This window comes from Otolemur garnettii, unplaced genomic scaffold (assembly GCF_000181295.1).
Source record: "Otolemur garnettii isolate 467f Iridium unplaced genomic scaffold, OtoGar3 scaffold00019, whole genome shotgun sequence".
Classification (NCBI taxonomy): Eukaryota; Metazoa; Chordata; class Mammalia; order Primates; family Galagidae; genus Otolemur; species Otolemur garnettii.
The window spans coordinates 25,999,095-26,015,300 of NW_003852414.1; the positions used below are offsets into that span (position 1 = coordinate 25,999,095).

The 16,206-nt window shown below is 52.8% G+C and overlaps 1 protein-coding gene across 1 annotated transcript in view; it reads right to left on the minus strand.

The window, feature by feature from the left end:
* Positions 1–15,885, minus strand: part of PFKP (phosphofructokinase, platelet) — a 45,148-nt gene extending 29,263 nt beyond the window's left edge. Inside the window, exons 1-2 of the mRNA XM_003786897.3 lie at positions 15,704–15,885; positions 6,706–6,779 (exon numbers count right to left, since the gene is read on the minus strand). Coding sequence (XP_003786945.1) covers positions 6,706–6,779; positions 15,704–15,815 — 186 coding nt within the window. The 5' untranslated portion in view covers positions 15,816–15,885. The remainder of the gene's footprint in view (positions 1–6,705; positions 6,780–15,703) is intronic.
* Between the last annotated feature and the right edge of the window lie 321 nt (positions 15,886–16,206).

Sequence of the window (16,206 nt, forward strand, 5' to 3'; positions counted from 1 at the left end):
CTACCCTCCCCTAGACCGGTGGGAGCGCCTGTGGCACTTTGAACAGAGACCATAAGGAGACCTTCTGTGGCCAAGGGCATGACCTGAACAATTGTGCAGATTAAGTCAGAATTGCAGGTGAAGAATTTAGAGTGGGATCTCCTGTCGAGCTTCTGACATAAGACCACGAGTGGGATCTCATGTCGAGCTTCTGACATAAGACCACGTTTCACCCTATAACTGTCTTCACCGTCCCAGACGTGCTCTGGCCGGTGTTCCGGTGAGACGGCAGGGATGCAGGGGAGACCAGCTCCCAGGAACCAGCCTTTGACCCGACTCCAGGACGCTGGCCCACTCGGTGGACACGCACACATTAGTGAGGGGATAGAGAGGCCGGGCACAGACCTGGCGGGGTTTGGCCGCGAACCTAAATGGAGGTCGTGCTCACTGACACACACAACTGCACACGCAAGAACGTTATTTTATTTTTTTAAGAACGTTATTTTTAAACAGACAGGAGTAATTTCAACTTCAGGAAAGTCAAAATCCAGAAATGTTATAGTCAGGTTTAGAACCTCAAAAGATACGATCAAATGCGATTCAGAGAATCTTGCTTGTCCTGTAGAGAACTGATAGGGGAAGGCTGGGGTCACTAGAGGGAGGTTGAGACAGTATAAAGTAAGTTTGTCCCCAAATGTCATGACTGGTGCCAACACCTGTCCCCTTGCCAAGCAGTCTCATCAGCCACTGTTGTGTACACACTGCAAGAACACAGACATGATCCACGTTGCGGAACTCCTGCTCACCAAAATGCCACCAGCATCCCAACCCCCCCTCACATCAGCCTCTGGGAGTCCAGCTGGGGATGGGAGTCTGGGCATTTCTGGGGAACAGGTTGGTTTTTGTTTGTTTGTTTTGTCAACGTGTGACATTTCTCACCTTAAACACTGTGAAAGCAGAGGGTTTGATCTGCCCAAGAAGACACCTGACGTTCCTTACGGCACCTGGAGGGCCTCTTTCTAACAGGAAGGGAAATGTGGTGCCCAGGTCTTAATGGGCTAAGCTATTAACAAGCTTGGAGGTTGTTTATTGGGGTGTAAAGTCAAACACCAGGGGCTGACATGGGGACCCCAACATTCCACAATTCAGGCTCCGAGGGGGGTGGTCTGGGTTGCCCCTGAGGCTGACCAACCAGCAGCCCCAAGGAGCCGGGGTGAAGACCACAGCATGGACGCCGCTGCTGGATCTAAAGTCCCCCATCCTTTCAGAATAAGAGGGCGTAACTTAGCCAATCCATTTAGAATTTGTTTTTAGTCCTAAAAAGGTTAGCTGCAAAAATGGCCAGAGCTGCTCCTGGCCTTTCTTCAGGGTCTGGTAAGTGACAGAGACAGGCTCTGATAATATTTACAAAAAGCTGCCTAGCACAGGGCCAAACCATTACAATTTTTTCAAAGATGACTCCTAAATTAGTTACATTTAAAGAGCCAGAATAAGAATTTTTAATATGCAGAATAACCTTCACCAACAAAATATTAAACCCATAAATCAAACTAAATGCAATAAGCCGGCTGGTTTCCGTAGCCTTGTCGGCAGAGCCCCCCACGGCGCTCTCTCCCTGACTCTTCCCAGCCCAGTTCTGAACCACCTAAGCCCAGGGCAGCTTGTGCTGGGCACACTCTTTGCACAAAGCCTTCGATATATTCGCTGCCAAGTAGCTAGAACCATTTGTAGGTTTCTAAAGGGAAAAAACCCCTAAACTAGAGGGGAAACCCATAAAGAACCCACAATTGGCTCATCGGGTTGGAAAAACCAGGATGATGGGCAAACTTCACTCCCTGCAGGACGGGGCCCACGGGTGTGGCCACCCCGATTTATGGCACAGCAGCAGCCACGCCACACGGCCTGACAAAGTGAGCGGTGCGCTCTTGGGAGAAATTCTGGTGTCTGATTTCAGATCAGTGTACTTTTCATAGACTTCCTACTAATCAATACTAACCTCATGGACTGCTTTGGTCTGTTGCTAACCTGGACAGCTCTAGGTGACCTAGAGACCAGGCTGTGAGTGAACAGACGTGTTGGATAAATTACTAGATGCTTTAAAAAATGTAGGTTTAGAGCAGTGGTCTCCAGAGAGAGTTTGCTCCCAGAGGTCACCTGCTGACATCTGGAGACATCTTTGACTGTGGGGCTCGGGGTGCTCCTGGCCTGGAAACAGGGAGGCAGGGGTGCTGCCCAACAACATAGGACACCCCTCCCCCAACCCAGCATTACTCAGCCCCAGTGCCACAGCTTTGAGCTTAGGGGAGAAGCGTCCTGTGGCCTGGTCGTCTGCAATGCTGACATGTGCACACACAGACCACATCAGGTGAGGAACTGCTTCCCTGCCCAACCACACAGCAGCAGAGGCAACGGCGTGCACAGCTTGTCCCCTGACACCTGGTCAGACACCCCCACACCCTGCCGTGCTCTGAGTTTTCTAGTACTTTCCACCTAGGTGGCAGGAGGAAAATGCTATTTTAACGGATCATATTAGGACACAGAAGTGAAAGATTAGCAGCCCCTGGGCTACTTCCTGTGGGCCGCTCCCCCAAACCCCAACAGCGAGAGGCAGACCAGAATTCAGGTTTGGGGTTTCGTGGCTGAATAACATTCCCTCGTGTGTACAGAACACAGTTTCTTTATCTGTTCGTCCACTGATGGGTGCTTTGGGCCGTTATGCACCTTGCTACACACGGAATATTATTCAGCCACAAAGAAGGACAGGTTCTTGTCATCTGCAGCCGTGCGATGGAGCAGGAGGGTGTGGAAAGAGCCTCACAGAAGCCACATGTAGGAGAATAAAGCTGAGCTCCGGAGACAGAGCAGAGGGACAGAGTGACAGTCACCTGAGGCTGGGAAGGGAAGCAGGGAGGAGGACAAAGAGGCCAGTCGATGGGTGAAAAATACTGTGAGGCAGGGGTGGCTCCTGTGGCTCAAAGGAGTAGGGCGCCAGCCCCAATTACCAGAGGTGACGGGTTCAAACCCAGCCCCGGCCAAAAAAAAAAAAAAAATACTGTGAGGCAGAAGCAGTGATACTTAGTGACGGGTGGCACAATGCGGCCAGTGTAACTCATAACAACTTACTATATATTTCAAAATAACTAGAAGAGTGGAAACAGAATATCTTAGCATAAATGATAACTGCTTGAGACCCCAACCACCCGAGTTGATCCTCACCCACTGTGAGCTTGTATCTAAACACCACACACACCCTGTAAGCATTATCATCTAACCCATAATAATTAAAGATTTACAAAGCAGTCTGGACGTGAGCACACCTGTAACAGGGAACTTGGGAGGGTGCACCCATCACACCTCTCAGCAGGGAGAGGCCAGAGTCTTCACGCCAGGCAGGGTGAGTGGGTCCCACAGCCAGGCCTTGGTGGCCTAATAAGTTGAAAAAACTCGGCAGATTTTAGGGTGTTTTCCTCAAAATTACAGACACAGGATTCTCACCTCTCTAACGACACAATGATGATACTCCAGAGTGACCCCGTTGAATCAGATAACACTTCCTGCTACGATTGGGCAAATGACTCCAGCCTTGGTGGGACCTGGGACTGTAGGTTTCCAGGGAGCTGAGGCAGGGCTCATGCCCTGGAGCTTTCCCAGGACAGGTGCAGAGGGCAGGGTCTGCCACTTGGATGTCACACTTTCTTAGGGGGAGCTGAGGCAGGGCTCATGCCCTGGAGCATTCCCAGGACAGGTGCAGAGGGCAGGGTCTGCCACTTGGACGTCACACTTTCTTAGGGGGAGCTGAGGATGGTGTTGGAGAAGCGTCCTGTCACCAGACTGATGATTTCAGTTCAAGGGAGTCTGACCCAGGCCGTTCCTATCCCCTCTAGTAAGAGAATTCCAGAAGCCTGATGACTCTTTGTGCCACAGTGGTAAACTCAGTACTCAGCTGGGCTCCAGGACACCCTGGATCAAGGTGCCACTCCTTAGCAACAGTGACCACAAAACCTAGAGCTGTCCTTAACGGCCATGTGCACTTGAGAGGTCATGTGGCAGCGTCCCCCGGAGAAGCTGCAGGAACTCCTAGTGTCTCCCAAAAGGAAACAAGGCCCCAAGTCAGGAATCCTCCTTCCGGAGGAGAGACTGGCACCAGGAGGAAGCACCCTGCCCCCTAGGGCAGCACTAGCCTCAAGGCCTCTTCCTTCCTGGCTGATGGCGAAGAGAATGGATCTTATTTGCCTCAGAGCAAGCCCAAGCCTCAGGGGCAGCCTCGAGACACCAGTCCCTTTATTCCACCTCATGCCACACCCCAGAGTCCCGAAGACACCCTGGTATCACCAGAACACAGCCGGTCGTGGGGACCAGTAAACCACTCAGTCACACAGTCCCCACAAACACGAAACTCTGAAATCTGAGCAACTGGACCAGTTACTACATCAAACGTCCGGCACTCACAATCACCCCTGCCTCCCCCCAAGGAACGACATTCAGACCAAATACAGATGAGGTTGATGCAGCCAGGTCCTCCTCCTGGACACTGCTGACATCTGTGCCAGGTAATTCTCTGGGTGGGGCCGTGCTGTCCCCGGCAGCACCTCTGGCCTCCACCCACCATGGCAGGAACAGTTCTCCCCTCCAACAACGGGATAATCAAAAAATGTCTCCAAACATGGGCGAGCGTCCCAGGGGTGAATCACTCCTCCCATCCCCGGCTGGCAGTCAGAGGCCTTGACTCTCTTCCCAGCCCTGCACAGCCAGTGGTTTCTTTAACTGTGAAGTTACAGAAATAACTTCTTTCCCTTCTCCGGCACCCTCAGAGCCCCATGAGGACTATAGCAGTCGCTGTAGGGACCTGGGTTCAGCCCACACCTGCCACAGTGCCAGAGACACTGGGAATGGCAGCAGGACGCCAACATCACAGGTTTTCTGGGGGGTCTGTGAACTACACGTCTCTGGTGACTTCAAAAACATTTTGCTAAGTATGATAGAGGAACCTCATCTGAGGATGCCCCCAGCCCACACAGCTTTTTACAGCCACATTCACCATGAGGAACTGCTGGGCGAGGGTCCAGCTTCTCTCTCCAGTCTAAGGCAAACTACACGGTGCACGCTCCACCCAAAAAAAGAGACAGAGGAGCCAGAGGATGCCAGCTCAGTTAGCACACGTGCTCTGAGCAGGGGGAGGGAAAGCAAACCTACCAACACCAGGTGCAGGTGAGGGCTGTCGTGTGCAAACCCAGGAGCAGGAGGAGGCGGGGGGCGGCCATGCACAGACGCTAATGTGCTCACCTGCATCAGTGAGCAAGGGCCAGCAGCCCGGGGATGGAAATTCACAGGGGTGAGCCGACCTTACAAAGATCCACATGGCAAATGATGGAAACAATGATGTGGAAATGCCCCAAATTCTAAAACTGCCCCCAAATCAATCAATAAAAGCAAAACCTACATAAGCACAGCTTAGACAGAGCCAAGCAAAACATGGAAAAAGCCTCTTTCTGGCAAATAATCATCAAATGCGCTATGCAGACCAGTGCGTGCACACCACCAGCACACGTTTTACAGACAGAGGAGCCCGTGCCAGCCCTCGGGCTCAGGTTTGCCAGCCCCGTGCCTGCATGGGGTTGCAGGGATTGGAGTGACGCTTGTCTGTGTGTGGCAGGGCATGGGCTCGGGGTCTGCAGAAACCACCTTGGCAGAAATTATCCCAACCTGTGACAATGACCGTCCCCTTAACACAGTCCGTGCCATGTCTTAGGATTGAGATATGTACACACAGATTGTACACAAATTTAGCACAGATCTCACCCTGTTCTGAGAGCTCAGGAGTGGGGAACAGTGGCGGCAACACCATCCTGGGAAACCGGCAGAGCAGATCGGGGGCCCAGGAAACAGATGTCAGCCTGAGAACACTGTGTGGGCACTCAGAGCCCAGCGTGGAGCCCCCACAGCACACAGAGAGCAGTCACGACAGCAAACAGCCAACAGAACCCACTGGATGTCGTGGAGAGAGTGCAGACTCCCGCCCCGCCTTCTACAAGCAATGCTGCCAGTGACGTAGGAGGAATTCGGTATTTTAAAAAATATATTCTCTTCTTCCCATTTTTTAAGCTATACTATATTTTAAATTTTTAATGTATTTTTTCTACTAATTTTTGAAATAAATAATGCATTGCACACAATGCTGGTGCCCTCTGTTCCAAGGCTGCCAGCCCTGAGTTTCTGGGACCCCAGCAGGGCCCGCCCCTTCATGCTCACAGTGTTCTCACTCAGAGCTGGTGCACGCGCCCTGCCAGGGAGGTGGTCTGGGTTTTACACTAATGATGAGATGCTCAAAGTGGCTGTTTCTGTACATTTTTCTTAATGTGTTTCTCAAAATCAACCTGTGCTGGGAGACACACTGCATGAGCAGGGGAGAGATACAGGCAGCACATCCATTCCAGATCACCAAGCCTGGCAGCCCAGATGGCCGTGTGGCTCCGTGTTGTCCCCTCCGTCCCCTCACTTGCTAGCACCAAACACACAGACCAGGCATCTGTGGCACCAGGGGACACAGGCTGCCGTGTAAGTGCCCCCAGCCTGGGCTGCCTGGGGACTGGGGGGACACATACTGCCCCACAGGGCCCCTGTCCCTGCCTGCCGCAGGAGATAGGGGACAGGAGCCTGGGACTGCAGGACCTGGGCGGGAGGTGGGGGGCAGAACCCAAGTCACAGCACAAGCACGGCAGCACTGACCTCATATATGAAGTACACCTTGGCCCCCACGTATATTCCCATGCGCACCACAGCGCGGACAGCAGCGTTCATACCTGTGGAGGGAATAGCACGACAGTTACTGAGGAGCCTGGGGACCTCTGGCTCTGCCACCAGTTCGCCAAGCCTGTTGGCAAACTGCATGACCTCCCAGCCTGTTTCCCACTATGAGAAATGGGCGCCAAGGACCTGGAGAAACTGCCGGGACAGGTTAGGTGCCGCATGCCGAGGGGCCCCCTAGGAGAGCTCGGGTGGTCTCAGTTCAGGGCAGCACTGCCCCCGTGCGGTATGGAGTGTGGTACGGAGTCATAGGCAGCTCCATCTGATCACAGAACAGCGCAGAGGGTGTGTGCTTTCTAATGGCCAAATTCTGCGTCTGTGATTTGAGAAGATGCAAATCGACTATTTTATCTACTAGTGCAAAAAAACAAAGAAACAAACAAAAAATACCCCTAGGCAACAAGCTTAAAATCACGTGATTTTATTAGAAGCAAAATTAAACTAAACTGGTGTCCTATACATGACCATGCCTGGTCAAGCTAAATCGAGGGCTTCTTCCGCACTTCACTTAAAATAAATTAAGAGCCATGTTACACAAAGCCTCCTCGTGCACAAAGGTCTGTGAGACTCAAATGTGCTGTCCACCGAAGCTCCTCCTGGGGAAGCTGAAAAGTTCATTTCCTTCTAGTTTTGTCTTTCCTTCTTAAATTTATTTTATTTCAGGATGTAATGAGGATATGTATGTTTCAGTTACAAACATGAACAGAAACTTTTCAAAAGAAGATTGGTCAGTGGCCAAGAAACACATGCATTCTCCAAGTCTCATCATCCGGGATGTGCAAATCAAAGCCAGCCTGGATCCCACCTCTCCAGTGAGAATGGCTGGTCCTGAGAAGTCCCAAAACAATGAATGTGGGTGAGGACGTGCAGAGAAAGGGACACTGTGTGCTGTTGGTGGGACTGCGACCTGCAAGCTGATTTGAGTAGCCACCAGCTCCCGGGCCACTGTGTAGGCCGGAAGGACTCTGTCTTGCGGTCTGGCTGGTGGGCAAGGCCCTCTGGGAGAGAAGTGAGAGGGCAAGAGGGGCGTGTCCAGGGCAGTTTCAGGGTCTTGCGCCCAACACTAGCTACTGTTCTCAGGACCAGTTCAGGTGTAGTAGGCTTAACACATTTCATTTTGGTAGCCTGATCAGGGAATCAAACAACCTTTCTAAGTATCTCTGTGGAAAAATGCAATCCTCCCCCCAAGCAAAACTTTTAATATTTGGAAAGGAACCTCTTCACACTTTGCAAAAATCTAAACCCCGGTCCTCAGGAAAGCTCTTATCCTGTTATAAAGGGTAAACTTTATAAACTTTCCCCAAAATAAACTTTGGGACAATCAGGGCAAGTTAAACAGGAGATATGTGACAACTACTCAAAGTGCAATAGAAAAGACAGGTGGCTAAACTCTTTTCTTCATTGAGCTGCTGTAAAATCACCTCTACAGCGAGGGGGAAGATGGTCACACAGCCCACACCTGGCCCAGCAACAACAGGCCATTTAAATTCTGATTTACCGGCTGCTCTGAGGCTCTCAGCTCACAAATCCTTCCTGAGGTCCTGTTCTGGTAAAATTTAAGTCAAGAATAACTTTTTAAAAAAAAAATAAACAAGGAACATGTTTACACTGACAAAATAATTTGGGTCCATCCTTCTACCTCCTACGCTGTCTGAAGGGTGTCAAACCTCCCCACTTCACCTGTCTCAACAGCATCAAGCCTTTCTCTGTACTTGTGACCACCCCATCACTAATTTCAGTATCTGCTTTCCCAATTGAAAAAGAGACTGAGGCTGTCCCCTTCTCTTGCGGGCTTATCAGAAAGTAGCGGTTGAACCCGCTCCCCTTACTCTTGCACTGGAGTCCTTCCCACACCTCCCTGCAGCGATCCACGGCTGGGAAGGTGAGAAGCAAAAGGGGAATTCTGTCCGGGTGCTGGCACCCCAGGTCCAGGTCCCCAGCCAGGCCCCTCTCTGGACTCCTGGGCCATCCAGGCCACAGTGTTTGGGTTGAGGTGAACTTGAAATATATCTGTAAGGGGGGGTCTTCACTCAACCACTGGTGCACCACACCATACGTGAGGACTGGGTCCACCCTGGGCCCAGCTCTGGGAGAGCACACATGAACAAAGCAGAAATAAGGCAAGCGCACAGGTCACACCCAGGGTAGAACACCCTGAATGCTAAGGAGAAAGTAACAGGTGGGCTGCCATGCCCATCCTGAGCTTGGGGTCACTCCCCTGAAGAGTGATGTCTTAGGCAGGAGGAAGGGGGAGGTTCACCAAACGTACTTTCGGAAAAAGCCGTCAGGCAGGCAGGGGCCTGAGGCAGGAGTGTGGCTGGACAGGCTGTGCTCCTGCAGCAGCTGTGTCAGCTGTCCCCTCAACATCGCTCCGAGCCTTCGCACAGACACTCACAGAGGGACCTTCTAAATATAGGCCGCAACATGCCAGCCACCGCTCTTCACCCACAGTGCCCCTCAGAGTAGCCACCAGCCACACATGTCCCTTCCAAATGGAGACCCGTCCAAATGGAGATGCACTGTGTCAATGCACACCGGATTTCACGGACTTAGTAGGGGAAAAAAAGAATGGAAAATATAATGTTAATAAATAATACAACAATTATGTATTAAAATAGGGGGTTAGGGCTGCGTGCAGTGGCTCACACCTGTAATCCCAGCACTCTGGGAGGATTGGAAGCAGATGGATCCCCTGAGCTCAGGAGTTGGAGACCAGCCTGAGCAAGAGTGAGACCCTGTCTCTAAAAAACAGCTGGGCATGGTGGCGGGCGCCTGTAGGCCCAGCAACTCGGGAGGTTAAGACAAGAGAATCACTTGAGCCAGGAGTTTGAGGTAGCTCTGACCCGTGACGCCACGGCACTCTACCAAGGGTGACAGAATAAGACTCTGTCTCCAAACAAATAAATAAATAAAAAATAAATAAAATTGTGGGTTAAATAAAATACATTTTTATGTGAATTTCACCTGTTGATTTTACCTTTTTAATGTGGCCTCTTTTAATAGATCATTTGAAACGATATATGTGATACGGGCTGCCAAGGTGAGCCTCACTCCTCCTGGACAGAATGGTCTATGAATCTGCTCTTTAAAAGTGTGCTGGACTCTTGAGCACACCTCACCCCAGCAATCAACACAAAACTCCTCATTAAACAGTAATAAAACTCGCTGTCAGGTGCTATGATGGAATTAATTTCCTGCTGATGGTTTTGTGTCTTCACCCATGTTTTGCTGTTACCAGCACTGCTATAAAGAATACCCTGTACCAGCCCACCTGCCTCTATCCTTGTGCACCTGCTATGTCTTCCTTCCTTCCACGATGGGTGGGCTCCTCCCTACCCCGTGCCCTGCCTCACTCCTTGGGGGTGCCTGTGGGCACTTGCTATCCTGCAGCCCCCAAACCCTCGATCTGAGGCCTGACCCTGTTCCTCAAGGGCCCCCTTACCAACTCCTCCCCACCTGCCACCCCTACCAGCTGGTAACCCCCACCTGGTTCACAGGTAAATCCAAAGTCCTCTCCTGCCTCCAGCTGCTCCTGCAATAGGCCAAAGGTCGGTGACTACAAGTTCTTCTTCCCAGCCCGGCTTCCTTCTCTGCTCTCTGCAGCCCCGATGGAAGGGGCATCACTGCACTGCCCACCACCTGCCTTGGCACCCGAGGGCTGTGCACATGCAGAAGGGTCACAGACATGGAAACAAAATGGTAATAATAATAAACCAGGTCTGAATAGAAGCTGCTATACACCACCCTCCTAAGCATTTTCTCTCCTCTCTGGGAAAGTTCTGATCAGATCACTTACACACACCTTTTTCAATAGAAGGTCCTATATTAATGAATCTTCTCAGTCAAAATTCAGGTCAAAGTGAGAAAACAATTGTGTGAGACCACTGGAAAGGGTTTGTCTTGAAGAAACCTGTGAGGAGCTGATTTGCCTGGTTTGCAGACTGCCTAAGGACCCCAGCTGGGTGTGGTATAAACCCCTAGGGCAGGGGTCCTCAAACTTTTTAAACAGGGGGCCAGTTCACTGTCCCTCAGACCGTTGGAGGGCCAGACTGCAGGCCCTGGGACGAGTCGCCTGCTAAGCAGGACAGGCAGCGGGCGGATAAATGTCCAAGGTGGACCGCATGTGGCCCGCGGGCCCTAGTTTGAGGACGCCTGCTCTAGGCACATCAAGAATGCAGGACAGGCTGACAGGCCCTGGACGGTCCTGTCTTTTCTCTCACTGGGGCCAGCTGTGGGGAAGAGAGGAGATATAGACTGAGGGACATAAGACTGAGGGGCGCCTTCATTCTGCAAAAGAAAACAGGAGAGCATCAGACCACTTGAGATAGCAAGGCCAGGAACCAGGACCTATAAATAAGCTGGAGCCTCTGTGCTCTGTTCCCCGGCTGCCTGGCTGCTGCTCACATCCTGACAGGCACAATGACTGTAATTCCGGGCAAGCTGCTGGGGTGGTAAGGCTGCGGAGGGCAGAGGAGCATGCACACTTTGGAAAAAACAAAAACACAAGACAAGACAGAGCTTGTTGAGAAGAGTAACTCACAAAGGGACTCGAGTCTTCCCTTGACAGCCAGCCTTTTGTCTGTATACACATGCACAGTTGCAACACCACCACAATCGTAGTAGATTTCCCGTTCAGAATCCTGGTGTTCACCATGACCTTGTTACTACTTTACCTTCATCTTTCTAATTTTAATCGCTTCCGACAGCCAGTCCGATTGGTAGAGCTCATTCAAATAGTTCTAATTCTCCCTGATAAAAGGTTGGGGTCATCCATGAGAAGCTTTAGTTTCCCTTAACCAAGGGAGAAAATACGTTTTGTTTTGTTTTGTTTTGAAAGATGACCAAGGGTCATACAAATATGTCACACAAAGCTAACTGCATTCATAGAAAATGGTGAAATTTCACCAGTCTCCCACTGTGCAGTGGGGTTATCCTCCTAACACACTGCCTTCTAAGGCACAATGATTTTTGCTAAATTATTACATTTTAAACTCTGGAGATCCTATTAAGGAAAGCAGTAGCAGAGCTGCAGGCTGGGGAGAGGCCTGGAGCTGGGTGGGACAGGATGCCCACTGTGTTCCCTGTCCCTCTGCATCGTACTGGCCTCTGAGGCCAGCAGAGTCCCATCCCTGACGGAGCCCATGAGAGACTCACTTAAGTCTTCAATAAATACAGCTGAGATGGAAGGAAAGAATTAACGTCTGGGTCAGGTCCTCTGTAACCTCACACTTCTTGATGATTTTAAAGTTCTAACGTGGAGGTATTAATAGCTCCTACATATTGCTCTGAGGATAAGACTCTGTTTGATTAGAATGACAGCTACAACTGCTAGCTACTGGCCACTTCAAAGGCAGAGACAGTCAACCCCTCTGAGCTCCACTGAGCCCTGCACAGGGAACACACAGGTGCCCACCGCTCCCAGGCCTGGCCTGATCACTCAGCTCTGTGAACTCGGGGAAGCCAGCTCATCTCGTGTAAAATGGGAACACAGCAGGACCCAGGAGCACTTAGTGGATGCCACATCACCCGAGATCGATAAATACCAGTTATTCCCATTATGACTGGAAAGACTTCTAAGTGCTCGATTTCCTTGGACTTTCTGTAAACATGGTATTGATGTTAATCTTGCCGTAGACAAAAAGGTCACAGCTTTCAGATCCAGCCCACCCTGAGGGTACATCCTCAGCACCGCCAGGCATCAGACCCTGCAGAAGTTGCACCCTGTGAGTAAGAAATGACTCATTTCTGGTGGGCGTGGGCGCTTAGTCATGGTAAGTCTGTCCACAAAGCCATGTGGAATTATTCCAGGTCAAACTGAAAATCAGTCTCAATTTGCAGATATTTCTAGTGACAAAAGAAAATATCCAAAGACTGAGAAAAAAGGAGTTAGCCTCAGATATGCTGGAGAGTGAAGAATACAGATGGGATGGGTGGCACCTGTGGCTCAAAGGAGTAAGGCACGGCCCCATATGCCGGAGGTGGTGGGTTCAAACCCAGCCCTGGCCAAAAACTGCAGAAAAAAAAAAAAGAAAAGAAGAAGAAGAAGAAGAATATAGATGGGAGACTTTGAGTTCTACTTTATAATGAAGTAATATAAATTTCACTGGGGTTAAAAAGGGCTCCATCCACTGGTGTCAAGGGTTACATCATTTTTGCTGCCTTGATTGCTATTACTGTAAAAAAGGCATTTTCTGTTTCACGACAAAGCCACTCAGAGATTATCTATATCATTTTGAGCAAGTTCAGCTTTGCTCACCTAGATCATACAGCTTATTGAACACAGCCCAGTGGATGGTACATCATTGGGATTAAGAGCTGACAGCCTTGGTTTAAATCCTGCCACCACCATGTGTGAGCCTCCCGACTTTACCCACGCGGCACCTCCCTGTGGGTCTCCCTCGCCTCCAAAATGCAGAAGCATGCATCCTGTATCCAGGCCAGGAGGTAAGAGTTGTATAGCTCCTTGTGCATAAAAGGTTCTCAACAAATAGTAGGCACGGCCATCTGAACATAGAATTTCATCATAATTTCATATCTGAAGAAAACTGAACTCATCTCCAGCAACAAGCCAAATTATTCTACCTCAGGAGAAATCAAGCACGGAAATACTTCAGAAACCACGGTAAACAGTGCGAGATTGGGGGGCAACAGATAACAACCGACTTCAAAAACCACGGTAAACAGTAGAAGATGGGGTGCAGTCGGTGACATCTGGGAAATGACCTGCTCGACGGTCTGCCCATCTGCTGCGGCCGAGACCAGGCTGGACGTGAGCTTGTCCAGACAGGAAGGCATCTGAAGCTCACACAGGCTCAGCACAGTACCCCTGGGGTAGGGCTGTTGACACGGAGCCAGTGGCTTCAGATACATCCAAGGAAGACCTCTCAGAAAACTGGCCAAGGTGGGCTTCCCAAGGACAGCCGGGAGGTGACCTTTGTGGGCCTCGCGGGTCCCACCTGCGGAGCTAAGCACAGCTGTCCTATTAACCAGGCTACCCCATCCCAGCCTCCTTCTCTCATAACACTGGTTTTCAAAGTATCCTTTTCCACGATAGAGTAGAGGACCCGCACTTACTGCCCCTCACAAGGGGCAGAGCCAGGATAAGAAAATGGGGCTGAGAAAATGGGGATTGTGCCAATGGCGCGATGATCTCACTGTACAGGAACTGCCAAGTACTTTAGCCACCGTCTGCAGAGAGCGCACAGCCTGACCCAGAAATACTGTATGCTTTCAACAGACTCAGTACCTTAACTCTAAAATAACCTTGACCCCCTGCCCTGCCAGCCCCGGCGGCCAGCGGAGGTCAGTTCCTCTAGTTCGCGCCTTCTCTTTCCAGGCCCAGGGCAGCATCCCCGAAGCGCTTCCCAACATCACAAGCCCTTTGGGACGTCACCCTGGGTCTCGCCCCGAACCCCATGGCGCCCTCTTCATCCACACACAACTTTGGGCAAGTTTAGGTAACGAAACGTGGGCCTCGTCACTTCTAGTGCACTTTCCTACTGTCCAGTCTCAGCCTTCGCTACGTCACATTTTCTTGCTCTGAGAAACCAGCTCTCCACGAGGAAAGCTTGTACTGAGACCCTGTTCCCAGACTGCGAACGCTAGAGTAATCCTGCTTCCCTCCAAGGAGGAAGGCGGGCCTGCCGCCTGGAGGCGCTGCCCAGCGAGGCGACCAGGGTCTCCCGGGGACCGCGCTGCTCTCAGTGGACCAGGCGTGCACCTGAGTCGGCCTAGGACGCAGGGGAGCGACGGGCTGCGCATCACGTAGGCGCCCGCGGCAGGCGGGGCGGCACCCAAAGCGCCCCAACCTGTCGCCCCCGCGCTGCCCCGCCCGCTCAAGGGCAAAGGGAAGGTCGCCCGCAGAGGGGGCAGAACTTAAGGCCAACGGGCCCATTCCTGGCCCATCCCTTTACAGTGTGTTGTCCCAAAATAGGAGGAAAGGAGCGACCACCGGGCCTGCCAACCCTTCTGGGACAGGGAGAAGAGATGAAAGTCAAAATCAACATCCAGCTGCGGGGACGCGTCTCCAGCCTTCCCGAAGTTCAAGGCTCCGAGGGTAATTGCCTGCGAAGCGCCGGCATCCCGTCCGGGGGTTGGCTCTGCCCTGACCAGAGACCTACACGGACCAGGAAACCCCACAGTCTGGGCGCTCAAGCGCCCCCACGTGCACTCAGGGATGCAGCCGACAAACCTTCCCTTCTAAATTTTAAATATTTTCTTAGCGTGTCCACGGGCCGCCCTTGGGCCCCCTCCTCGGGGAAATTAGCCTTGGCGTTGGAAGGGAAGGGGGAGCCAGGGGTCCACGCGAGCGCTAGTGACGTCCCGGAGGCTGGCGGGGAGGGCCTGCTGACCCATTTCAGTTTTCAGTTTTGTCACGAGCCGGAAGGCGACAGAAGGGAAGAGCGGAGGAAACCCTTTTTCAAACCTCCCAGTGAAACGTGCGGCGCTCTCGGGCCGCCGGTGCAACCCTGAGCGGGAACCCCGCGAACGCCCGGCCGCGCCCCGCAGTGCAGCGGCGAACCTGCTCGCGCCACCCAGGGGCCGCGAATCGGCGGGAGCGCGGGGCTGGGGGTACTCAGCCGTTTTTCCTACGACATTTCAGGGGCGGAGCGAGAAGACAGGGCCGGAGGCCTTGGAGCAGACGCCCGGCCCCTCCTAGGGCTCAGGTGCGGGACGACGTCCCGGCGCGCTCCAGGTGGCCCCGCTATGGGTCTGGATTTAAAAAATAAACGTGCAGGAGGAACATACCCTGATCTTATCGGTGCAGAATCCCACCGCCATGTGCCTTCCCCACACCACCCTGCCTCGACCCCTGCAGCCTTCCGCCCCCGCCTCTCCGCGTCGCCTCGCGCGGGTCTCTCAGTCCCCACCCTCCGCCGTCCCCCCTGCGGCCCGGGTCCGGAGGCGGGCGGACGCGCACCTTGGGCATCCCCGCCGCTGGTCAGCACGCCGATGGCTTTGCCGGCCCCAGAGAGGGGCTCCAGGATCTTCCGCAGGGAGCCCTTTCTCGAGGAGGGGACGTCGTCGTCCATGGCGAGCGTTCCGAGGATGCCGGCTCCCCGTGGTGCGCAGCAGGCAGTGAGAACCCGGCCCGCGCGCGCCCGACTCGGAACCGCCGCCCCGGTTGCGCCCCCGCCCGGCCCGGGCGCCAATGGGCGGCGGCGGGCGGGGCCGGTGAGTGCGGGCGGGGCCCGGCTGCGGGCACTCGGTCGGAGGAGCGGGGGCGGGGAAGGTAGTGCGGCAGGGGGGCGGAGCGCCGAGCTGGCGGGGCAATGGAGGTGGGGTTAGCGCCTCTCGCCGGGACTGTGGGAAGCATCGCTGATGGAGGTGCAAGTGGGCGGGACATGATTTGTTAGGGGGGGGCAGGTGGGTAGAACTGGGGAAGCACCGCAGGTAAGGAGAGAGGGAGGGGAAGGCTGCAGG